Source organism: Mirounga angustirostris, unplaced genomic scaffold (genome assembly GCF_029215605.1).
Source record: "Mirounga angustirostris isolate CCGP_5_RB_7025 unplaced genomic scaffold, mMirAng1.0.hap1 SCAF_14, whole genome shotgun sequence".
Lineage (NCBI taxonomy): Eukaryota > Metazoa > Chordata > Mammalia > Carnivora > Phocidae > Mirounga > Mirounga angustirostris.
Window position 1 is genome coordinate 57430594 of NW_026991722.1, and position 26852 is coordinate 57457445.

The 26852-nt window shown below is 41.8% G+C and overlaps 1 protein-coding gene across 2 annotated transcripts in view; it reads left to right on the plus strand.

Annotated features, from left to right (window-relative positions):
• PTPRM (protein tyrosine phosphatase receptor type M) overlaps positions 1 to 26852 on the plus strand; it is an 810901-nt gene that overhangs the window by 699872 nt on the left and 84177 nt on the right. For both annotated transcript variants that reach the window (XM_045887027.3, XM_045887028.3), the window contains 2 exons: positions 13648 to 13724; positions 17574 to 17610. In XM_045887027.3, the coding sequence (XP_045742983.1) occupies positions 13648 to 13724; positions 17574 to 17610 (114 nt within the window). The remainder of the gene's footprint in view (positions 1 to 13647; positions 13725 to 17573; positions 17611 to 26852) is intronic.

Genomic DNA, 26852 nt, shown 5'->3' on the forward strand with positions numbered 1-26852 from the left:
ACTATTTGCCAGACACCATGCTAGGCACTGTTACAGAAGGATGATTAAACATAATCGGGCACTGCCCTCCCAGCCATTACCATCTAGGGCAGGGCTTGGCAGACTCTTTCTGAAAAGGGCAGATAATAAATACTTTAGGCTTTGCACGCTGGCCAGTTTCAGTTCAAAACATCGACTTGCAGGTGCTGACTCCTGGTTTAGTGAAGAACAGATCCCACTGGGACAACTTTTCATTTCTACCACCCAGGGCTCACTTCTGCCACCACCATCATCATCTTCAGCCCTCAAAACCCTGCACTTAAGATGGATGATTTTAATACCCCCTGTGTATTCACTGAATGTTCCATGACTTTAGAGTCTAGGGGCCAGAGCAGACCAAGACATGCATGAACTGATAGGAGAAGGGTACACGAGTGAGGGGTGGACTAATGAGAAAAGACCTTGGGCAAAAGAGATGAACACAGGATTTGGAGCTATAAGACCCAATTGGGGTCTTGGCCCCACCATATACTAACCAAGTGACCTTGGATAAGTCATGAACGTTCTCAATGTCAGTTTCCTGAGTTTCACCTGTTCCAGAAACAAACTTAAATGCCACATAAAAAGAACATAGATTGTTGTTAGGTGAAAAAAAATCCCATCTTTTCTTATTACTCCTGTGTTGCTCTTTACTCTTCAGTTTAGTGGATTCCATAGGTCATTTAAAAACTTTTTTTTTAATTTATTTATTTGTCAGAGAGAGCACAAGCAGGGGGAACGGCAGGCAAAACCCCCCAAAGTTTTTAGGGACACCTGGGTGGCTCAGTCGGTTAAGCATCTGCCTTCAGCTTGGGTCATGATCCCAGAGTCCTGGGATCAAGCCCCGCATCGGGCTTCTTGCTCCGCGGGGAATCTGCTTCACCCTCTGCCTCTCTCTCTCTCTCTCTATGTCTCTCATGAACAAATAAATAAATAAATAAAAATCTTTTTTAAAAAATAAGAAAAATAAATAAAAATCAGCATTTGGAAGCCTCAAGTTCCAAGTGATGAGCTGGTAGGCAGTTGCAGGCACCACCTTGCTCCCTAATTGTTAGCACGACCCTGCACAGTGACCCAGCCCCTGATGGGCTGTGACTCTGGGCTCTGTTTCTGGGTGGTTTGCTGTCACCTGGCTGATTTTCTACCTTTCACCTGCCCTCCATCCTGTTCCCTCCCCGTCTTTCAGTGTTTCTTCATCAGGTTGCATTGTTTGCTCTTGTGCTTTTCTAAAAAGACAACATCAAAAAGAGATTTCTGTGCCCCAGCTACACTATCATCCAGGCTCCTATTTTTCCATCTCAGTTGCTGTGACATCTGGAAGCCATTCTCTGTGCACACATGTTATCTTTTGCTTTTTTCCATGTATTTTTTTTATGTATCAGAATTATTCTATTTTTTATTGAGGTATAGCTGACACAGTTACGTTAGTTTCAGGTGTATCACATAGCGATTGGACAAGTTTGTTCGTTCTGTGCTCACATGATTTCATGTGCAGATACATATGAAATGATTACTGTAATCAAGCTAGTTAACAGATGGTCTCACATAGTTGCCATTTGTGAGTGTGCAGTGAGAGACCCTGAAATCTACTCTCTTGGCATGTTTCTAGTGTTTAATATAGGATCACTAACTATAGTCATCATACTGTGCATGAGATTTCTAGACTTATTCATCCCACATAATTGCAACTTTGTATCCTCTGGCCAACATCTGCCCATGCCCCCCCGCCACTCCTGGAGTCACCCTTCTACTCTGCTTCTCTGAGTCCCACTGTTTTAGATTCCAGATATAAGTGAAATCACGCAGGTTTTTTTCTGTATCCAGCTTATTTCACTTAGCAGGATGCCTCTGAGTTTCCTCCGCATTGTGGCAAACTATAATCTTTTCATCTAGTTTTCTGTTGTTTTCGGAAATCACTCTAGAACTGTCTGTGATTATTTATGTAATTCTGTACAAGGCTCTATGCTGGCATATCCTGAGATAACAATCACTTAGGCCTCCTCCAGACAATTATTAATGCTTTTTAAGTGGGGTATCCAAATCCTTAGATACCACGGCAATCCACCCCAGCTAAGTAGGATGAGTTTTATACTACCCGTGGGTTGCAGAAACACTACCGCTGTTGCCTTGAATCCCAGAACTGCCCTGGGCCAGCCCTCGCCGAGCCTCTGAGTCAGGCTTGCAATCCTAGAGAGTGGCCCCAAGTTGGTGTGAGCACCGCAGGTTGTTCTGACGAATCATTTCATTCGGGAGCTTCTTGATTTGAGACTCTTTATGGGTCTTTACTTATAGTAGTGAAAATATTGTTAAAATAGTATTGTTAGAGTTGTGGAAGAATTTGAGATAAAAAGAATAAAAATACTTATCCAAATCCCGCTTATGTATGCACCCATATCAGTTTCTTTATAGGCATGGGGAAGCATATAACCATCCCCCCTCCACCCTAAAAAATGATGTAATTGTAGAAAAGTTGGTTATACTGCCTGAGAAGCCTACTTCATAGCACCTAATGCTTCAGGAATGACCACCAGTGAGGAGGAGGAACTGGGGGGTTCGGTCAACCTATCTTAGAAATTCTCCTTAGTGCTTTTCAGAGAACTTAAGAAGTGTCAGTAATGATCACATTCACTGTTTTGCAACATCGTTTGCATATAAAATGGTTTTAATGGTGCTTAAAAACTGTTTATTGGCTTTTGCTCTTAAGTTAAACTTTTCCCTTATTTACATTATAAATTTGCTGAGCTAGTCCTTTCCAAATATAAACAAATACCCCCTCCACCACACCACAAAAACAGCCCTCCTGATTTTCTCAGTGGTTCCTAATTATAATTAATTTTGAGCTTAAGATACACACCAAATCTCCTGGCTAACGGGAACCCCTTTGAGCCTGGGGTCCTCTTTTCTGGGGGCTGGCAGTTGAAGATAAGGAGCCAGAGATCTGCAGGCCCTTCCCAGGCTCCCTCCCCTGCCTTTCTATGGTCCATTCAATGAAGACATATTGGTCTGCCATGTGCCAGGCTCTCTACCAACCTAAAGGAATTCTTTCAACAGATATTACTGAGTGCCTGTTACATGCAAGGTGTCAGAGACAGAGCAGGGGAACAGAACAAAATTCTTTGCCTGTATAGCACTTGACATTCTTATGGGGGCAACAGAAAAAGTCACCAAGTAAACCGTATAATATGTCTTATTAGAAAGTGAGGCATGTAACGGAAAATGGAGCAGTGAAAGGAGACGTGTGAGGCAGAGGTTGGAGTTTTTAAGTTGTGGTCAAGAAAGGCCTCCCTGAGAGGATCAGATGCAAGCCAAGGCCTGACACAGGTGAGGAAGGGAGCCAGCTCCCGGCAGAGGCCATCAGGGGGCAGACCTGCCTCAGCAATGAGGCCAGTGTCACTGGAGCAGGGGGAGGGTGAGCAAGGACAGAGATGGAAATGTGACAAACCGGGGTGACCATGGTGGCCCAGAGTGGACACAGCCCCTGATGTTTTCCAGGGAAGGGGCAGGGGAGGAGAGACTTAAATGATTATACAAAGGAATTAAATGATTATTGAAATAAATACAGTTAAGGGCCACAAAGAAGAGGTATATGGTATGGTGAGACTCTGTAATGTGGGATTGACTTCTTCAGGTGGTATGGGAAGGCTTCCCTGGGGATGTGAAATGGAAGACCACTGAGTAAAGGGGTAGAGCAAACGGATGTTGCAGACAGAGGGTGCATCATGTGAGCACACCCTTCACATGAGAGAACCCCTTGAGTCTGAGGAACTAAAGGAAGGCCAGGTAGCCAGAGCTGGGGTTTAAATGGAAGCCAGACCTGCAGGGCCTTCTAGGAATGATTAAGGATTTTAGTGTTCATTAGAAAAACAAAAGGGAGCCTCAGCGAAGGGTTTTTTTGAGGAGAGGGTGGGGGTTATTCATTAAATTTGCATTTGGAAAATTTAATCTGACTGCAAAATGAAAAATGAATTGGAAGGGGACACTAGTTAAGAGATTCTTTCAGTTGCCCAAGTGAAAAGCAATGATAATGTGGACTAGGAAGAAGAGAAATAGACAGATTCAAGAGAGGTTATTGATCAAATCAAATAGATTGGATGTGGGGTAAGGAAGGTAGAGGAGACAGAGTTGCTTCTATGTTTCTGACTCACAGGAGGATGGATGAATGGTGCATGAATGGTGAATGGTTAGACAGATGGAAGGATGGGACATTTACTCCACTGGGAACACTGGAAGGGAACCACACTTGGCAGGGAGCTCAGGGATAGGTCTGATGTTGGCAGTAGCAGGGAAAGCTTATGAATTGAATCTGGGGATGCATCAGGATGCCTGTGAAACATTCAAATGAGATGTCCAGTAAGCAGTTATATAGACTGCTCTGAAACCCAAAGGGGAGGGATCTGGGCCCAGATGGAAACCAGTGAATCTTGGGGCACAGAATGGCAGTTGAAACCATTGGCATGATAAGATTATCTGTGGAGGAAGCATGGAGGGCATCGAGAGCCCAGGACCCAGCCTGGAGGGGCTTCAGTAATGGGAAATACTGAGGCAATATTGCCTAATGTGTACAAAAGAGCATTGTGTCATGGAGAAGAATGGGTGTCAATAGTGTCCTGCTGAAGGATCTAGTGCAATGAAGACTCTGATGTAACAACGTGAGAATTATTCATGAAATTAGCAAACGGTGCTTTGAATGGAGTAGGCAGGGGGTGAGTAGGCAATGGGTGAGGATGTGATGGGAGGACAGACAGCTTTATGAAAGGAAGAGAAGAGAGTCCCTTCTGAGCTTTGATTTTCATCCTCATTGTGTTACCCATGCCCTCCTACTCCATTTTCCTGGCTAATAGTGAGTTATCTAAGAGGAGAGTGAAACTTTTGACCCAATCTATCCCACCTGACTCTTTGAACCAGTGACCCAATCTTGATGCTCATGCTGAAAACCACTCTTCCAGGGTTTTGTTCCATAGCGCTGTGCTTCTCTCTAGCAGGGGAGCCCCTCCAACAGTGTCACTTCTCAGGAATCCCTAACTGTCATGATCTGGTGTAGGAATAAAGGCAGGTGAAGGGAGGATGATGGGAACGAAGGGTTAGTTGGGTAAGTATGGGCTGGCAGGGAGAGCTTTTGGTGTTAAAAATCAGATGGATGAGAATAAGGGAGAAACAAATCAACACAACATGTTCAGGAAGGCAAAAAAAAAAAAAAATCTAGAAGAATTAGACAAAATAAGAGTTAGGGGTCCTGCCAGGACACTGAAGATTAAAGAGTAAGGGTCTCTAGTTGAGGGTCTAGCTGTAAGCAATAAACACAGCAAGACCAAGTAACAAATAAAACTGACAGCAAGAGCAAAGATTAACATGGAGGCACCTACCACTAAACTCAAAGATTCCTCATTTGCTTGGTGCTCAGTACCGGCATGGCCTGAGCATTCAGGTGGGCACAAGCAGGGACACCAGGCTGGCATACAGGTCACACAGGGGTAGATCACTGAACACTTCCCATCTGTTCACTTGGCTCTTCTGCATCTTGTACCTTGAAACCAGTGCAGCAGCAGTCCTTGGCAAGTATGTAAGCGCAGGAGAAGCAAAGCCATTACTTGCAGAAATCAGTAGTAATTAAAATTAAATGGGCGTCTCCTCTCAGAGGGCAAATGTTACTTAGATCATTGTGATTCCAATTTACCTTAAATATGTCATCAATATTTAGCAGAAAGAGAGAACTGGTTGGAGGTGAAATATTATCAATGTCACGCTTCACTTCTACTGCCGTAGTATTATCTAATCACATACAAGTGAATTGCAAGGCTATTACCCATATCCATCGTGTTTAAAATGAAAATGTTAAAATATTTGAAGCTACTTAGAGGTGTTTTAAATATAACGTTATGTGACAAAAAAGGCATAATTAACCCTTTTTAGAGACTTAGAGTAAAACATAGAGACCTGCTTTAAATGTCTAATTACCCCACCTCTAGTGTACGAATGCACACATCCATAAATGCATGCATTTACATATCCATAAATACACACATACACACACATAAATACCCACATACATACATACATAAATACACATAAATACATACACACATGCATAAATAAGTATACGTACATGGGAAAAAACACCAGCAGATTATAATTTTTCAGTAGTAAGCAATGGTTTGTTATGCTTTATACCAGGTCTTTATGTGCCTATTTCTTACCCAAAAATATTACTATTACTTTTGCCCTTTTTCTTATAATAAAGGCTTTTTTGAAAGGAATGAGAGGAATAGCAACAAGGCTTTTATATGGATTTTCTCAAAATGTCAGAGTTTGTCACCCTTTGTGATGGGCTAACATTGAGTTGTAATTATAATATAAACATTTTTTGGATTTGATCATTTTCCAGTCATCCATGGCTAAATGGATATCTTTTTCCCAATTATAAAAGGAATTCATATACATTAAGGAAAAATTATGCAGTAACAAAGAGTTGGGGAAAATTGCTCAGAACCTCACCAACTAAGTTCAAACCTTACTAACATTTTTTTCTGTTTCCTTCATCTTTTTTCTGTTCTCTGCCTTAAAGTTGTTGGCTTTATTTTTTAAAGTAAAATTAGGTCTGTTGTTTTATTTCTGATTATAAAGACAGTATAAACTGGGTAGACAATTAAAAGAGTATACCAAATCATAAAGATGAAAATAGATATTACTCCAAATTTGCCCACCCAGCAGAAATCCCACTAAGCACTTCTACACACATATACAATTATTTCATATAAACAGACTCTTAAGAGACATGCTGCTTTTGCGACCTGCTATACTTCACTCCACAATATGTCACAGAGATCTTCTCAAGGAAAGTAATTAAAGCTATAGTAATACTTTTTGATGATTTTATCATATTCCATTGTTTTATAAGACTGTTAGTTCACAACCCTCCTCAAGCTTCCTGGGTGTCCTCTGAAACCAACTCTCAGACACAGAGGGAAGGGAGAGACCAAAGAAAGAGGCAAGGCACTTCGGGATGGTAGTTGGGAGTTTTAATTAGTAAAGGGAACTTATATACAAGGCTTGTATTGGGTGGCAGCAAGATGAGTGGATCCCTACATCTGCCTGCCAAATCTTAAAGGTTTATGAAGAGATCTTAACTAGGTTCATTCACTTATATTGTGCAAGTCTGCTCAACGCCATATCACTATCTCAAGACTGTCCTTGGAGTAGCCCCTGGGAGCAGGAAAAACAAACAGAACCCACATTCCAAGGATAATGGGGGAATGGGTGAGGAATTTCAAGTGCCTGGGTCCAGCTCATGGGTCAACCACCGGTCACATCTTTTCGATGACCTTCCTCAACAGAGACCACTGTTGAGCAGTTCCCTGTTGATATCCTTGAATGTTTTGGACTAGGTGAGGACAGAATAAATTGTGTTTTAGAAAAAGCAGCTCTCAGCATGGATTCACAAAATTCAACATCCATTTATGTTAAAAACTCTCAACAAAGTGGGTATAGAGGGAATGTACCACAACATAATAAGGGCCAGATATGACAAGCCCACAGCTAACATAATGGTGAAAAGCCCACTCAATTGTAAAAAACTGAAAACTTTTCCTCTAAGATCAGAAACAAGACAAGGTTGCCCACCCACTCTTGCCACTTTTATTCGACAAAGTATTAGCAGTTTTAGCTGTAGCAATTAGGCAAGAAAAAGAAGTAAAAGGCATCCAAATTGGAAAGGAAAAAGTAAAATGGTCACTATTTGTGAAAAACATGATTTTATATATAGAAAACCCTAAAGGCTCCACACACACACACACACAATTAGAACTAATAAATGAATTCAGTAAATTTTCAGGGTACAAAATCAACATACAAAAATCTTTTGCATTTCTATACACTAACAACAAACTATCAGAAAGAGAAATTAAGAAAACAATCACATTTACAATTTCATCAAAAAGATTAAAATATCTAGGAATAAATGTAACCAAGAAGGTGAAAGACCTATACTCTGAAAACAGTAAGACATTGATGAAAGAAATTGAAGAAGACACAAATACATGGAAAGACATTCTATGCTCATGATTGGAAGATTTAATATTGTTAAAATATCTGTAGTACCCAAAGCAAGCTACAGATTCAGGGCAATCCCTATCAAAATTCCAATGGCATTTTTTTTACAGAAAAAGAACAAACAATTCTAAAATTTGTGTGGGACCACAAAAGACCTTAAATAGCCAAAGCAATCTTGAGAAAGAAAGAAAAAGCTAGAGGCATCACATCACACTCCCTGATTTCAAACTACATTACAAAGCTACAATAGTCAAAACAGTATGGAATTGGAATAAAAACAGACATATAGATCAGTGAAACAGAATAGGGATTCACAAAATAAACCCACACCTATATGGTCAATTAATTTACAACAAAAGAGGCAAGAATATACATTGGGAAAAGGACAGTCTCTTCAATAAATGGTATTGAGAACTGGGAAACCACATGCAAAAGAATAAAATTAGGCTACTGTATTACATTAGATATAAAAGTTAGCTCAAAATAAATTAAAGACTTGAATGTAAGACTGAAACCATAAAACTCCTAGAAGAAAACACAGGTGGTAAGCTCCTTGGCATTGGTTTTGGTGATGATTTTTTGGATCTGACTCCAAAGGCAACAAAAGCAAAAATAGGTAAATGGGACTACATCAAAATAAAAATCATCTGCACAGCAAAGGAAACCATCAACAAAATGAAAAGGCAACCTATTGAATGGGAGAAAATATTTGTGAATCATATATCCAATATGGGGTTAATATCCACAACATAATAAATAACTCATACAACCCAGCGAAAAAACAAACAATCCAATTTAAAAATAGGCAGCGGATCTGAATAAACATTTTTTCTAAAGAAGACATGCAGATGACCAACAAGCACATGAAAAATGTTCAACATCACTAGTCATCAAGGAAATGCAAATCAAAACCACAGTAAGATAACACCTCACACCTGTGAGGATGGCTGTTCTCAAAATGACAAGAAATAGCAAGTATTGGCAAGCATATGGCAAAATGGGGGGCCTCATGTCCTGTTGGTGGGAATGTAAGTTGGTGCAGCCACTATGAACCAGTATGGAGCCTCCTCAAAAAATTAAAAACAGAACTGCCATAAGATCCAGCAACCCCACTACTAGGTATTATCTAAAGAAAACAAAAACACTAATTTGAAAAGATATATGTACTCCTGTGTTCATAGCAGCATTATTACAATCGCCAAGATATAGAAACAACCTAAGTGTCCACCAATGGATGAATAAATAAAGAAGATGTGATACACACACACACACACATACACAGACACACATATATATATACACATGCAAAGATATAGCTAGATTAGATAGATATACATATAGATAGATACAGATATATAGATATATCTACAGATAGATATATCTGTATCTATCCATATATAATGGAATGCTATTCAGCCATAAGAAAGTATTAAATCTTGCCATTTGCAACAACATGGGTGGAACTAAAGGGTATTATGCTAAGTGAAATAAGTCATACAGAGAAAGACAGATACTGTATGATTTCACTTATATCTGGAATCTAAAAAAACAAAACAAACAGAGCAAAACAAAACAAAAATAGACCTATAAATATAGAGAACAAACTGTTGGTCACCAGAAGGGAGGAGGTGGGGGGAAGGACAAAATAGGTGAAGGGGATTAGGAGGTACAGTCTTCGAGTTATAAAATAAATAAGACATGGGGATAAAAAGTACAGCATAGGGAATATAGCCAATAATATTATATCAACTTTGTATGATGACAGATGGTAACTAGACTTACTGTGGTGAGCATTTTGTAATGTAGATAAATATTGAATCACTATGTTGTACACCTGAAACTAATACAATATTGTGGTTGCTAGAGGGAGGGGGGTTGAGGGGTAGGTGTAACGGGTGAAAGGGGGTCAAGTGGGACAAACTTCCAACTATAAAATAAGTAAGGTATGGGGACATGATGTAACTATGGTGACTATAGTCGACAAAATTGTAGTACATACTTGAAATTTGCCAAGAGAGTAAATCCTAAAGTTTTCATCACAATAAACAAAAAAATGTGTAACTTTATCTGGTGACTTACCGTGGTGATCATTTTACAATATATACAAATATCGAATCATTATGCTGTACACCTGAAACTAATGTAATGTTATATGTCAGTTATACCTTGATTTAAGAAAAAAATTTTAAATAAAAAGACAAGTTCCTGAATTGATGCCAGGGAATTAAGATGTAGGAGCTATTTTCGAGTATTCATCCTATTTCCAAATCTTTTTGGAAATCCTGTTTCCTCTTTAAAACTAGCTCAAGCTCATCTTTCCCAAAGATTAGCTGCTTAGAGGGTGCAGTTTTATCCTCTTCCAATGACCTGCAAACAAGCGTCCTGGGCTCTTTGTAGTTTGAATTGCTAAACAAAAAGAATGTCACTTTTTTTTTCAAAGATTTTATTTATTTATTTGAGACAGAGAGAATGAGATACAGAGAGCATGAGAGGAAGGAGGGTCAGAGGGAGAAGCAGACTCCCCGCCAAGCAGGGAGCAGCACAATGCGGGCCTCGATCGCGGGACTCGATCCTGGGACTCCAGGATCATGACCTGAGCCGAAGGCAGTCGCTTAACCAACTGAGCCACCCAGGGGCCCAAAGAATGTCACTTTTATTCACATAAGCGGGGTAATTCCTTTTTAATGGAAACTGTCCTATATTCCATGCACTTGACATGTACTTCTCACTTGGTCTTCCCAACGATCCTCGGAAGGATCATCAACCTCTTTTTACAGATGGAGCTCAGCGAGATTCAGAGTTTGTCTAAGTTCACAATTTGGGGGAGTAGTAGAGAGCCAGTATTCAAATCAGGGTCTCTGGGACACCAAAGCTAATCTCTGAGAGATTAAGCCCATTCTCCCCGCTAAACTCTCTCTCTCCCTGCCTTAAGAGACACTGACTTATCAATATTCACTCATTTTATCACTGAAAGGAAAAATACCTCCTAAACCTCATTGCAGTGATTCCTAAGCCATCTCCTGAGTACACATCAGTAATGTACTACAGTTGTCCTCTAGTGGCGCACTCTAGAGTCACTGTCACCCCTGCGTCTACTTCATCTGGGCACGGGGAGTCACAGGGGAACTCCCCAGGCCTCCAAGACTGAGTCTGTGACATGTCCTTCCCAGCTTTGAGGGACCTGTTTCTCAGGACACCGAACCTTAGAGTGGAACTTGAAGGGGTATTCTACAAGGGAGGGCTGGAAAAAGTGGACCCTTACTTTTTTAAAAATTGTGGTAAAATGAACATAATATGAAACTTACCACATTAACCACGTGTAAGTGTCCAGTTCAGGGTCATTAAGTTCACTCACATTGTCGTGCAACCATCACCACCCACTGCCAGATCATCTTCCCCAAGTCTGTACCTACTCAACATTGGCTCCCTATTCCCCACCTCCCCTCAGCCCCTGGCAACCACTTTCTTCTTTCTGTCTCTGTGCATTTGACTACTCTCAGTATCTCATGGAAATGGAATCATGCAGTATTTGCCCTGGGTTGGGTTTATTTCACATAGCATAATGCCCTCAAGGTGGACCCTTTTATTTTTAAATAGTGAAATATAGGTACAAAACAGGGCATAAAGCCCAAATACAGGTTAATAGATGTGATCTAAAGCCAACACTCATAAAACCACTAAGCAAGTCCAAACAGGACCCCAGAAAGCCCCAGTGAACCTCACCTGACCACAACTTGCCCCTTCTTCCATTGAGACAGTGACTATCGAGACAGGGCATTTGTTAGTGGGGTGAAGAGGTAAAGGCGTTGCATGCACCTACTGTGTATGCAGGCAGTGCTGTGAAGAGAGGCCGTGGAGCTAGGCAGTATGGCCTGGGTGAAAGGTGCTCACAGGGATATTCAGAACGGACACTACATGGTCTCTGACCCCAAGAGGTTATAATCTAGTAAAATCAACTTTAGAATAAGGAGAAGATACTACTGTGCCTATAAAGAGAAATAAAACAGCCTCAGTCTGCTTAAGGAAATACACTCGGCATATGTCTTGTGGGTTTCCCCATCAGGAGGAGAGTAAAGCAATTACATGTGGAGAAATAGCAGCCAAGTTTAAAAAAAAAAAAAAGATTGAGGGAGAGAGGTAACCAACTGAACAGTAGGAGATGATGGGGGAACTCTTTATTTCAAAGGCTCTGTTTATGGGAGATGAGAGTGGAGTCTTATCAGAGATTGAAGTCCCTTTGTAGAACATTGCAGAACAATTTGAGAAGCCCAAGGTGGTAAATCACAGGGAATGGGCGGCATTCATCCTGAGGTTCTAAGAGAAATAAAGTGTGAGAGAGGGGGGATTCTGACAAGGAGGTACAATAGATCCTAAGACAGCACTGCTTCTGAAGATTGGGGGCCTCTAATATGATGCCTGCCTTTTAAAAACACTGCTCAGGAAAAGTACAAGGAGTACAGGAAGGCGGACCTCATCTCCCTTCAGAGGAGCTGACTAAAAGCCTGATGTGTGCAGAATGGCCATGATTCAGGTCTGTTGGAGCATCTCTCATTCTGGCTTTACTGCCAGAATTGCTTACCGCCCTGCTCCGCGGTAGCTGTGTGTGCGCACCAGCTCTCCTAACAAATACAAAAGCCAGAACAATCCGCACATCCCCAGCACCCTAGTGACTCACCTCCCCCATGCCCCCAGCAAAAATATGCACGGGGGGCCTCTGGTTTTAAGCAAAATGTGCTCTGAGAAACTAGATCTTAGAGTAGGTCACCGCAAGGAAAATTTCGACTGCATATGGGTCCGTTCCTGGCTTGCTCTCGTGTGTGGGGGCAACAGCTGTACAGATAGTGAGAAGAACAGTCCGCGTGTCTGTTACACAGCACGTGACAGCGGCAACAGCTGACATTTATCCATCACTTACTATATACCAGGCTCTCTTCTAATCTTCTTTTCAATTTTATTTTAATGCTCATGATAATCCCTTGAGGTGGACACTGTTAATCCCCAGGCTCCACATAAGAAAACTCAAGCACAGAGAGCTGTAGTAACGTGCCCCAGACCCCAAGTGGGGTATTCTAACCTGCGCACCTGACTTTGAGTCTCACACACATGGTACAGAGAGTGGCTTAGGGAGTTCAGGGACAGCTCCGGTTAGGTTCATGTCTGCACCTTCCAGAAGGCAGGGCCATGGTTTATAACCATCATTTGTCAAGGTGGATATCGTAGGCAGCTGTCAAAATCTCAGGGTTTATATGTGATTTAGGGAAGATGCTACACCTTCAATCCGAGAAATAAGTCTGTTGTGATTCATAGGACTCAATGTGGAAGTTTCAAACCTCTGCCAATGCCTCACGCCTGTGAATGATCAAAGAATAAGTTAATGAGAATTGCTGTAAAATGCAAATAATTATAAATTCTTCCTAGTTTTAAGAGCAAAATAGGAAGTGTAGAAGGTGTGTAGTATTTAATTCTTTGTTTATCTTTAAAGCATCATGGATGCAGTTGATCTCCATGTAATATGCTTACATTCTGGGGCTCTGAGCAGCCCAACAGATTGCTTTTAATCACTGTTTTCTTTTTCCTTTGCAGATGATCATTCACGGGTGAGGCTGCAGACCATAGAAGGAGATACCAACTCAGACTACATCAATGGAAATTATATCGATGTATGTATTTTGAAACTGTCAGTAAGCCCAACTGTTCTGACACATTCCACATTGTGTGTCTGCTGTGATATTGGTGGGCACACATTGCTCCAGCTACAAACACATAACTGTTGCCCCACACCCCACAGAACTTTATGATGAAGGCATGGCCGGTCCTTGTCTCAAGTGGGCCTCTCTAACCTTCTGTGCCTCCTTTGCCGTCCTGTGCCCCTGTGGACCAAGAAAATGTTATTTCCATTTTTTTGTCAACAACTTAGATTATTTGACACTTAAAAAAAATCTGTTTACACATTAATAGGATAAAACTCTCTAATTCCTAATTCGATGATTTGCAATCTCTCATCATTACTGCACTTTTAAGTTGCCTTCAAAGTAGTCTGCAGCTGTTAACCAGGACATCTAATGCACACAAGACATGTCATTAAATATGTAGGCTGTTTAATTATTGAAGACTGCTTCTTTGTTCATTCTGCATCATGTTAATGTCTTACATTAGAATACATTCCTGAGGAGACAGCATGTTTTCAGTTGAAAGAATGAATGAAATCAAAAGTAGCCTGAAAATGAAGGGAAAGTCATTGTTACTTTGCAGGCCCAGGCTCACATTAAACAGGCTTCAGCTCTCTTGCAGCTCCCAAGGCAGTGTGCTTGGCCATCACATTTTCTTCTAGCCCATCAGTACTTCCACGGACAGGTTTTATCCATATACATATATATATGGGTTCTTATATTTTCTTGGTTGGTATAAATCAGATGCTACTAAAAGTACTAGCATCATAACCAGAAGAAATGTTATTTTTAGTACTACTTGGAAAGGTTTGACAACTTTGGTTATGGATCTGAGGGTGGGGCCTGCGGGATGACTGTTGGAAGAATAATAAACATCCCATCCTCAAAAGAAGACCCCTACACTGCTACATTTCATAATGAACCAAAACATACTCAACCCAAGTTAAATTTTTTTTTCTATTAAAGCAAAATTTCTTCCTAAAGTACATTGTACTTATTTCTTTATCCAGCAGACATTTAGTGAGTACCTTATGGGAGAATTCAGAGGTGTCCAAGACCTGTTACCTTCTCCCCAAGACCTCACAGCTTAGAAGCTAAAGTAAGAAATAATCTTCTCTGTAACACTCCTTCCCTTGAGAGATTCCATGGGAATCCTGTTTATGTTCCAGTCCCAGCTCCTAGAGCCCCCCGGCAGAGTCCTTAAGCACAGGGACATTAACCTACATCATCTTTGTATCCCCTGCACTGGGCACAGACCTGCAGTACTGTAGCACTTAATAAGTGTTTGATGAATCACTGCCTGAAGGAGTAAATGTAATCAGATTAGACTTTGTGGTAGAAGTGATTTTAACTAAGCTTTAAAGAATGGGCGGGTAGAGATGCAGAGGAGGAAAGACATAAAAATAATGAAAATACCAGATTAATTAGCTTTAATTTTAACAGAGAAAAGAGTCAATATTCAGGGCTCCTTTATTCACTTAGTCAATAGGATTTTATTGAGCAGCCTACTATATTATATGTCAGTTACTGTTGTAGATACTGGAGTTATAACCGTGAGCAATTCAGACCAAAAACGAAAGCAGACCTCTGGCCCAGTGGAACTGGTGCTCTAATCGGAGGAAACAGACAATAAATGAACTAAGCCAGTGAATTCTATATGGTATATTAGATGGTAGTATGTATGATGGAGAAAATGAAGGCTGTAACAGGGGGATACAGAGAACCAGTTTGGAGATGGATTGTAATTTTTGAATAGAGTGGCTGGAGTCAGCTCTACTGAAAGGTAATATTTGAGTGGAGAAATTGAAAGGTTGTGTGCCATGTAGGTATTCAGGGAAAGAGCATTCCAGACTGAGAAAAAGCCCATGATAGGCCTTGCTGTGGATCATGGCTGTCAAATTTGAAGTGAAATAAGCAGGCAAGGGTTGGTGGCATAGTACGAGAGGGTAGAGTCACAGAGAGCAGGTCAGAGGGGTTGTAGGGCCAGATAATGTAAGCAGTCATACAGATGTGGGCTTTTACTGTGAGATGGACAGTTACTGGAAGATCTGAGCAGAGGGGTGATAGGATCCCAAAGTATAGAGGAGAACACACCATAGATGGGTGAGAATAGAAGCATGAAGACCTCCCAGGTGACTACAGGAGCAGCGAGAGAGCGGAGAGGTGGTGGCACTGGAAGATGAGAAATGGTAGGATCCTGGATCCACGCTCAACCCAGAGCCCTGGATTTGCTGACAGATTATCTATGGGGTATAGGAGCAAGAGAGGTGTCAGGATGCCTTTTGAGATGGAATTGCCATTATCTGGAAAGAAGACTGGACAGAGCAAATTCAGGTGGAGGTAGGGAGGAATTAAGGAATTCACTTTTAGATATGTTAATCCTTAAATATATATTAGACATCTTAGTGGAAGTGCTGAGTAGGAGATTATCCCACATCAGGATTTGGGGGGTGGGGGGAGCCCAGGCTAGAGGTGAGGATACAGAACTCATCAGCATACAGATGGCAATGAAGGCTGTGGGACCAGATGAGATCACCAAGCGAGTCCATGTAGATGAGGAAAGAGTCCAAGAACTGGGCCCTCCAACATCAACATCAAGGCGAAGAGGAGGAATGGGCAAATGAATGAGGGTGACAAGCCAGGGAGGGAGGGAGGAAGAAAACCAGGAGAGCGTCATATCCCAGAAGGCAAAGAAGAAAGTATTTCAGGGGGATTAATCGTGTCATGGAGATGGTGACAGGTCACAGAGATGAGAACAGAGAAATGATCATTGTGTTTAGCAGCACAGGTCATTCATGGACTGTGTGAATTATTTCCGTTTTGTAAACAATTTCCTCCTATCTCCTAGCCTTGCTAGGGCTGATTCATGGGGCCGTACATCAGACAGGGTCAGCTGGCAAGAAATGAGTGATCATTTAATAATCCTATTTAATATCCGTCAAAGGTCTATCTTTGGGACCTACAGCAGGTCAGTTATATAAAGAATGTGTTTGCTTTTGCTGTTCATTATCAATGACTTATTTTTAAGAGCAAAAAAATCTAACAGATATGCATTTAAATTGTCTGAGAAATCTGTATTTCCTCTCCGAGTTTCTCCTGTTTCCCATCTGGCTTTGGGCACGTATTTTGGGTAATCTCGGGGGACAGAAATGGAAAGTATTAAGGTCCATGGTGATATTCTGTTACCTGTGTGTAATTTTCTCTAAATTGGTTTTATCTCTCCCAGATATTGATCTTCCAGTGTTCTTTGTTCCCTTCTTTCTTTGGTCCCAATTTTCATCTTTTCCCCTTCTCACAGAGTCATGATAAAAGGAAGGGGACTTGCAGAATTTCTGCCTCTTCAAATTTCTGGCTCTTGCTACAACAGCATGGCGTGGCATTAGCAGTATTTAAGAATGATGTTCAGTATCACTATTGATATAACTGCCTATAACAGGAGAACAGAATATGTGTTAAAGCCCTTGGCACATTGCCAATAACATCCTGAACACAAATGAAATCCTATTGTACGTTCCCAGCCTGTTTGCAATCTAACAAGAGTTGTGGTCATGTTATTTCAGAGAATCCATAAGTTGTTAGTATTTATTGCTCACCTATCATCTCATAGCCAGTGTATGATTAAGTTACTCCCACCCCCTATGTAAGCAGCAGAACTCTGATGTGTGATGCTTCTTTGCTTTTTAATGAGGAACTCCGTGGTACTGCATATGGTCATTCAACTTCCAACTGACGCAATTGTTGGTATTTGTATAAGCATTCATTGTGGCAAACTTACTGTGTAACTTCTGTGCTGCTTATCGATTTTAAGTTGATGAAATATTTTTTCTCATTTATTTTTAGGGTTATCATCGACCCAATCATTATATTGCTACCCAAGGTAAGTCTATTATAGCTTTGATGTCTTTCTTTGGTTGTTTGCCCATTCTCTATCATTTTGTCCCTGTGCCACACCTCCCCCCAAGAATGATATTCCACACTGCTATAGCCCCACTTATTACAGTTCTCATCATCAATACCCCCCTTGTTTTCCCATCAGAAGGTCTGGTAATGCAATCATTTAGCTAGATCTCCATGTTGTGATCATTAGAAGAAGTGTATTCATCAATTCATTATTAAATTAAATCTGTCTACCTTAGGAATTAATCTGACATCTTCATAAATAGGTATATAGATATTCACTAAATAAGTATGTGCTGAGAATTATCTATACAAAGACCCATGCTAGTTGCTGCCAGGGGTGCAGGCTGAATCCATCAAGCACCCCCTCTCATGATGGTTGTGGTTTGGTGGGGAAGGGACAGGGTGCCCTGTACATTGTTACAAGCAACACCAGTTAGAAATTTGTGTGAGAGGTTCAGAGAAAATGTTAGAGAAACTTGGAGAAGATAGAAGTTGCTTTCAGATGGGATGATCCAAAAACTGCTTTGTGGCAGAGGTGGGCTTGGGAAGAGAACTTCTGACTGGCAGAGACATGAGCAAAGATCTGAAAGCAGGCAATTAGTGCTCCCAGGTGGAAAGCAGTTGGTAGATCACTTGGGCTAAAGGAAACCTAGAGGAACTTGTTGGAGAAGCTCATGGCAACAGCTTCTGTATCATCCTCCTGGGACACTGACTCTGAGGTGGGTCATCTATGGAGAATGAGGATCGTGGAAGGTCTGAGGTATTGGGAAAGAGGCATCATAAGGGATATGTTAGTGCATCTGTTAGAGGAGTCAAAGAAATGCTGAGAAGCAGGGAGGACCCAGTTAGGGTCGAGAGAGTACATTCTCTTCATTTTATTATTTTATCATTGTTTCCAGTATTGCGTTATATCCCAGAAACAGGAGCAGGGAAATCAAAAGGATATGACTTGCCAATGGTTAGGGATTGGCAGGGGGTGCCCAACAGAATATCAAGGAGCAAGAGAATAAAGGATGCCAAGAAAATCATGGCTAGAAAGTCTAGGCTTAGAGGCAGGAGGGTTGGAGGTGTTTGATGGACCACAAGAGGAAAGAAGTAGCTAAAGGACCAAGGTCAAGTTCAGTTAATGAGTCATAGGTTGTAGCCAGTGAGCAAAATGCCAACACTTAGAGCAGCACTATCCAGTAGAACTCTCTGTAATGGTGGAAATCTTCCATATCTGTGCTGGTTGATATGGTAGCCACCAGTAGATACTCAAAAAGTATCTATTGTGAATGAAGAACTGAGTTTTAGATTTTAGTATTGATTTAAATAGCTTCATTTGACTATCCCCTACTGGTAGTTTTGGACAGCAGAGCTCTGGGGCAGAAACCTCCAAATGTGGCTGAAATGGAGCCCCCATGGGGCCTTGTCCTCCTAATCCTGACAGCCTTGGCCAGAACCTGGGTGGCACCATACAGAGTCCACAGTCTCATGTCACCATTTGTGATTCTACACCTGGGTTTAGGCGGCCTACTTAACCTCCAGCATGTTTCCTCCCCTGAAATGAAATGAGTAATGGCTCCTTCCAGGGTCACTTGGCTAGTCAGAAGAAAGGTCACATGGAGCCTGCCCAGCTGGAACCTGACAGGAAGCAGACCCTTATAGGAGTTGCTAAGGTCTTAAGAGAGTGAGCACCTGGCGCAAACTCTTGGGACAGAACGAGGGTGTGTGTCCAGGGCCTCTGAGTCCAGTCCTGGTTGCCTTCTCCTATACCCTGCTTCTTCCATGCTGAATCAATCGATGCTTTCAAAGGAACCCTTTGTTAGTTCCTTAAAAACCTGCTAATGGATTCCAGAATATTCTAAAGTAAGCGTCATAACAGATCTGATTTAATAAATTTGATGATAACTTGGAATTAGCAGTTTTTATAAATGTATGTGAACATTTGATCATAAAATACACAAAATACTAAGTTCCTGATTATCAGCCCATGTTTTCACAAACAGCACGAACCTAAAGTTAAATCTTATTTGAATTTTCAAAATTGAGGACCTCTAGATTACTGTGACTAAACAGCCAGCCAAAGTAGAGATTAAAACCCCCAGAGTCCTTTGCGATGCCCCTCACCTGGCATTTCTTCATTCATCCTCTCTGCCCCTCTTGCCCCGAGGGAGATCATGCTTTGAAGAAAACTGCCATTAGAGAAGTTACTTTCTGGTGCCTTCAGAATTCATCTAAATCATACTTAATTGTTCAGTAGCCCTCTTTGGGAGCATTCAACCTATCAAGTGTTAATGAGTAAATACATTTGTTGGCAGCTAAGAAATGGCAAATGTAATCACTTTGAGGTAGACCACCCATGTACCCTTAATGGAAAAGGATGCTACATAATGCCATTTGCCAGAGCATGGCACCTTTCCCGGCACGGGATGGTCTACAGATTGCACTTGGAAAACTGGCAGTACTTATATCACTGCTGGTGGTGCAGGGGGAGGGGCAGAAATGAGCAAATTTGATTTTTTTTTTTTTGAGAGAGAGAAAGAGTGCAAGCAGGGAAAGGGGCAGAGGATAGAGGGAAAGGGGAAGAAGCAGACTCCCCGCTGAGTGCAGAGCCTGATGTGGGGCTCGATCCCACAACCCTGAGATCATGACCTGAGCCAAAATCAAGAGTCAGACGCTCAACTGACTGAGTCACCCAGGCCCCAAGAAATGAGCAGATATTTTAAGTCTAACATTCAGTCAAGACAGTACACATCCTGTTAAGAGTAATACATTCAGACCATGAGGTCTGGGTTCAAAAGTTAGAATCTCTTTTCTAGTTTGTTACACAAACATAATGGAACTGTTAGCCTCAGATTGCCAGAGGATTTTTGATCCTCTGCAGTAATTGGCACAGAGAGGTAGAACATGCCCATGGATTGCCTTCATAAAGAAACAAAAACCACAAATATCTGATTCTAAGAATCTAACAAAATGGGTGATAAAGCAGATGCAATTTGAAAATCTCTCCTTGCTCTGTTTCTTTCCTAGTGTGCACTGATACAATTCTTTAAAACCTATTCATAGCAGGAACCCACAAAACTACATGAACAGTCCAGTTTACTGACAACCAGCTTTATTCCCAATAGTTTAAAATATGTAGATTCTCACCAAGTCCCTTCAATCTAGAAGACATGTCCTGAATTTATCTCTTCAATCCCTTCCTCCCCCACCTCAACTTTATTGATTTTTGTACCAGTAACTGACTTTGACCTTTGATGATAACGGTCATGTTTCTACAAATTGAAGGGACCACAATCAAGCCAGATCTGTGGCTTTTTTAATATGTTCTTCCTGCCCACCCCCACTCTGTTTAATTGTTTTCCATCTGCAGCTAATGTGTCGATGACCCAATATTCATTTCATCACACCTGCCTGACCAGCCGCTAATACAATTGTAACATTCAGGATTTATGATTTGGCACACCAGGAATCACAGAAGAGGAAGTCACGTCTGTTACTGCATGTCTGTAACATTTCAAAAGCAGGGCTCACGGTGAGGGGCAGATGAGTACGCAGGTGGGTAGGAGTGCCCAGAACCGATCATATTTCACAATCAAAAGATACCCCGTGGAGACCCCAGTGTGGGCCACGAGCTGGAGGAAGCTGCACACATTTAGAATCACTCCTCCAAGATGATTCAGGAGAACACCTGCCGGTCATGTGGTTTGCAAATGAGGGGGGCCTGGAGAAGTGTTCTTTTTATGATTGTTTAGTTTTATTTTTAAAAATGACTTCAAGAGTCCTGCTTTAGAAACCTCTTCATTCATCCTCTCTGCCCCTCTTGCCCCGAGGGAGATCATGCTTTGAAGCATGTTGATAAATTTGAGCTAGTTGAGGAAGGAAACGCTGTCAGTCTGTGATGGACATGTCCTGCCCAGCACCCAGCTCCTCTTCCTCACAACCCCGCTCATGTGTGGGCTGGAGGGGGGCTTGAAGATCGGCAGATCCCTCCAGAGGAACTTGCCTGTCATTCCCTCAGGGGAGCCAACGTACATCATGAAATGTGGAGGGCGTGTCACAGTCATGTGGTGGTGCCTCAGCACTTGACTGCCATTTCTCGGAGCCAGAGAAGGGGTAAGGAGCTTCAGTGCGGTGAGTGGAGGAGGTACGTCTTCAGCTAGCCTTGAAGGAGGGCTTCTGTGTCGGACGACAGAGGACGGGATGAACGGCAGGACTACCAAGGTCAGGGAGGCTCACGGAACCCTGGCAGAGGGCATGAGGGAGACCAGACTGAAGATAGGAAGGGTCTTCACCTCCGTGGTATCTTGGGTCCTCTGGGTTGCTTGTTGAAATGGATCTTCTCTCAGGAAAAACTCACACATACACACGATTTTATATAGACATTCAGGCATTCATAGACAATAAAATCTAATCTGAAAAATTTCTACATCCCAGATTTAAGAAAAAAAAAAAAGCCTTGAGTTAGATAGGTAAGAAAAACTGGCAGGTAAGGTGAGGACATTGGTTTAAAGGCTGTGATGAAGAGTGTTATTTAATGAAAGGAAGAAAGGCGAGGGGTGGGAGGGCACCTGGGTGGCTCAGTCGTTAAGCATCTCCCTTTGGCTCAGGTCATGATCCCGGGGTCCTGGGATCAAGCCCTGCATCGGGCTCCCTGTTCTGCAGGAAGCCTGCTTCTCCCTCTCCCACTCCCCCTGCTGTGTTCCCTCTCTTGCTGTGTCTCTCTCTGTCAAATAAATAAATAAATAAATAAAATCTTTTAAAAAAAGGGGACAGAGAGGGTAGAAGAGACATCACAGGAGCCATGTGGTGGTGAAAACAGTGCTTTAAGAAGATTAGTTAGGGGGCACCTAGATGGCACAGACAAGGGTCTGACTCTTGATTTCGGCTCAGGTCATGAGCACAAGGTCATGAAATCAAGCCACGCATTGGGCTCTCTGCAGGGTGTGGAGCTTGCTCAAGATTCTCTCTCTCTCTTTCTCTCAAAAAAAAAAAAAAGGATTAGTTAGTATGGAATTATCCTTTAGAGAAAACTGGAAACAAAGGTAACAGGGAATAACCACAAAAAAAAAAAAATCTGGCGTACAAACAAATAATTCAGACAACAGTAATGACAGTGAGGCAGTTGTAGCTTTTATTCAATAATCTAAGTTGCCGGGGGAGGGAGCGAGGAAAAGATGGCAGAGGAGTGGGGGACCCTATTCCAACTGGTCCATGAAAATGAGGGCTGGATATCTACCAGACCACTCTGAACACCAATGAAATCAGCCTGAGATGTAAGCAGATATATCTGGATCTCTACAAACAGAATATCACAGGCGGTTGATTTTGAGGTATGAAGTAGGGAGCCATGATTCCTTGGGCAGATATCCGAAGATAAATGGAAGGGGGAGGGAGCCCTGGCGATCCTACACTTCCAGTGAGCGATAGCCTCCCGTGCTGGCGACAGGACACAGAGTCGCAGACTGGTAGCAGTGAAAGGACTTTAGGGCAGCCACCCAGAATGAAACCAGAGCGGCAGGGCCACGCATGCGAACTGGGGGCAGCTGGCGGTTTTAGAAGCACAAAGGGCAGAGACATGCCCTACCTGAAGGCAAGGACTGGGAGCGCTGCTGAGGGGCGCACAACCCAGGACGCTGCAGTTTATAGCAGCACAGACAGAAACAGAGATAATGTGGCCTGGAGAACTCACTGAAGAACAGACTGTGATCTCTCCGCTCTGAGGCAGAGGGTTGGAAATGGTCTCTTCTGCTCTGACTCACAGAAGAGATGCAGAAAGCTGCCAGGGAAAGGTGCCAGAGAACAAAAGCACCAAAAAACTGGTTTCCACTGAGCCCATCCCCCACCACAGGGGGCAGGGCAATTCCGCCCAAACAGGGTTGCCTGAGTAACAGTGCGGCAGGCCCCTCCTGCAGAAGACAGGCGGGGAGAACAAGAAGCCCCCAACCCTAAGGTTCCCATAAAACAGGTTCAACTTGCTTGGGTTGTGATCAATAATTTGGACTCTATACATTCCCTCAACCACCCCTCAACAGAATGACTAGGAGGAGGAACCCCCAAATAGGAAAGACTTGAGAGACTGTAACTTCTGCCACAGATTTACAAATGGATACATATATAACCAAGATGTCAGAAATGGAATTCAGGGTAGCAGTTGTGAAGACAATAGCTAGAATGGAGAAATCGATTAATGGCAACATAGAGTCTCTAAGGGCAGAAATGAAAGCTGAACTGGCAGAACTTAAAAATGCTATCAATGAGATCCAATCTAATCTAGATAATCTAACAGCTAGGGTAAGCGAGGCACAAGAATGAATTAGTGATCCAGAAGCCCCATTGATAGAAAAGAAGGATAAAGAGGCCAGGGAGAAACAACTCAAAATCCATGAAAACAGAATCAGAGAAATAAGTGACACTATGAAACGTTCCAATGTCAGAATTATTGGGATGCCTGAGGGGATGGAGAGAGAGGACTAGAAGATATACTTGAGCAAATCGTAGCTGAGAACGTCCCTAATCTGGGGAATGAAACAAACATTCGTGTCTTAGAGGTGGGAAGGACGCCTCCCAAGATCAAGGAAAACAGGCCAACGCCCCGGCATGTAAGAGTAAAACTTGCAACTCTTAGAACCAAGGAAACCATCTTAAGGGCAGTCAGGGGGAAGAGATTCCTTACGTACAGAGAGAGAAACATCAGAATAATGTCAGACCTATCCACAGAGACCTTGCAAGCCAGAAAGGCCTAAAAAGACATATTCAGGGTACTAAACGAGCAGAACGTGCAGCCAAGAATACTTTATCTGGCAAAGCTGTCATTTAGAATGGATGGAGAGATGCACAGCTTCCAAGGCCAGCAGAAACTGAAAGAATACGTGACCACTAAGCCGGCCCTGCAAGAAATATTAAGGGGGCGTTCTATAAAAGGAGAAAGACCCCAAAAGTGATATAGAACAGAAATTTACAGAGACAATCTATAGAAACAGCATCTTCACAGGCAACATGATGACAATAAATTCCTATCTTTCAATAATCACTCTCAATGTGAACAATCTAAATGCTCCCATAAAACGGCACAGGGTTGCAGATTGGATAAAAATACAGGACCCATCCATATGCTGTCTACAAGAGAGTCATTCTGAACCTAAAGATACATTCAGGCAGAAAGTGAAGGGATGGAGATCCATCTTCCATGCCAACGGATCTCAAAAGAAAGCTGGGGTAGTAATTCTTATATCAGACAAATTAGATTTTAAGCTAAAGACTGTAGTTAGAGACACAGAAGGACACTATATCATTCTTAAAGGGTCTATCCAACAAGAAGATCTAACAATTGTAAATATCTATGCCCCCAACATGGGAGCAGCCATCTACATAAGCCAACTGTTAACCAAAATAAAGAGTCATGTTGATAACAATACATTAATTGTAGGAGACCTCAATACTTCACTCTCAGCAACAGATCATCTAAGCAGAAAATCAACACAGAAATAAGAGCTTTGAATGACATACTGGACCAGATGGACCTCATAGATATATATACAGAACATTCCACCCTAAAACAACAGAATACTCAATCTTCTTGAGCGCACATGGAACTTTCTCCAGAATAGACCACATACTGGGTCACAAATCAGGTCTGAACTGATACCAAAAGATTGAGATTATTCCCTGCATATTCTCAGACCATAATGCTTTAAAACTGGAACTCAATCTCAAGAAAAAATTTGGCAGAAATTCAAACACTTGGAAGCTAAAGACCACTCTGCTCAAGAATGTTTGGGTCAACCAGGAAATCAAAAAAGAACGTAAACAATTCATGGAAACAAGTGAGAACAAAAACACATCAGTCCAAAACCTAGGGGATACTGCAAAAGCGGTCCTAAGGGGGAAATACATAGCCATCAAGCCTCACTCAAAAAAATAGAAAAATCCGGAATTCACCAACTACCTTTACACCTTAAAGAACTAGAGAAAAAGCAACAAACGATGCCTAAGCCACGCATTAGAAGAGAAATAATTAAGATTAGAGCAGAGACCAATTAGAATTAGAAACCAGAAACACAGTAGATCAGATCAATGAAACTAGAAGCTGGTTCTTTGAAAGAATTAATAAGATCGATAAACCACTGGCCAGACTTATCCAAAAGAAAAGAGAAAGGACCCAAATTAATAAAATTATGAATGAAAAGGGAGAGATCATCATTAACACCAAGGAAATAGAAACAATTATTAGAAATTATTATCAACAACTATATGCCAATAAAGTAAGCAACTGAAAGAAATGGAGGCCTTCCTGGAAACCTATAAACTGCCAAGACTGAAACAAGAAGAAATTGACAACCTGACTAGGCCAGTGACCAGTAACAAGATTGAAGCAGTGATCAAAAACCTCCCAAAAAACAAGAGTCCAGGGCCTGATGGATTCCCTGGGGAATTCTACCAAACATTCAAAGAAGAAATAATACCTATTGTCCTGAAGCTGTTTCAAAAAATAAACAGAAGGAAAGCTTCCAGACTTATTCTACGAGGCCAGCATTACCTTAATCCCCAAACCAGGCAAAGACCCCATCAAAAAGAATTTCAGACCAATATCCCTGATGAATATGGATTCCAAAATTCTCAACAAAATCCTAGCTAATAGGATCCAACAATACATTAAAAGGATCATCCACCATGACCCAGTGGAATTTATCTCCGGGATGCAAGGGTGGTTCAACATTCGCAAATCAATCAATGTGATAGAACACATTAATAAGAGGAGAGAGAAGAACCATATGGTCCTTTCAATTGATGCAGAAAAAGCATTTGACAAAATACAGCATCCTTTCCAGATTAAAACTCTCCAGAGTATAGGGATAGAGGGAACATTCCTCAATTTCATAAAATCCATCTATGAAAAACCCACAGTCAATATTATCCTCAATGGGGAAAAGCTGAGAGCCTTTCCCTTAAGATCAGGAACACGTCAAGGGTGCCCACTCTCACCACTGTTGTTCAACATAGTACTAGAAATCCTAGCAACAGCAATAAGAGAACAAAAAGAAATAAAAGGTATTCAAATTGGCAAAGAAGAAGTCAAACTCTCTCTCTTTGCAGATGACATGATACTTTATGTGGAAAACCCAAAAGACTCCATCCCCAAATTACCAGAATTCATACAGCAATTCAGTAATGTGGCAGGATACAAAATCAATGCACAGAAATCAGTTGCTTTCTTATCAACTAACAATGCAACTG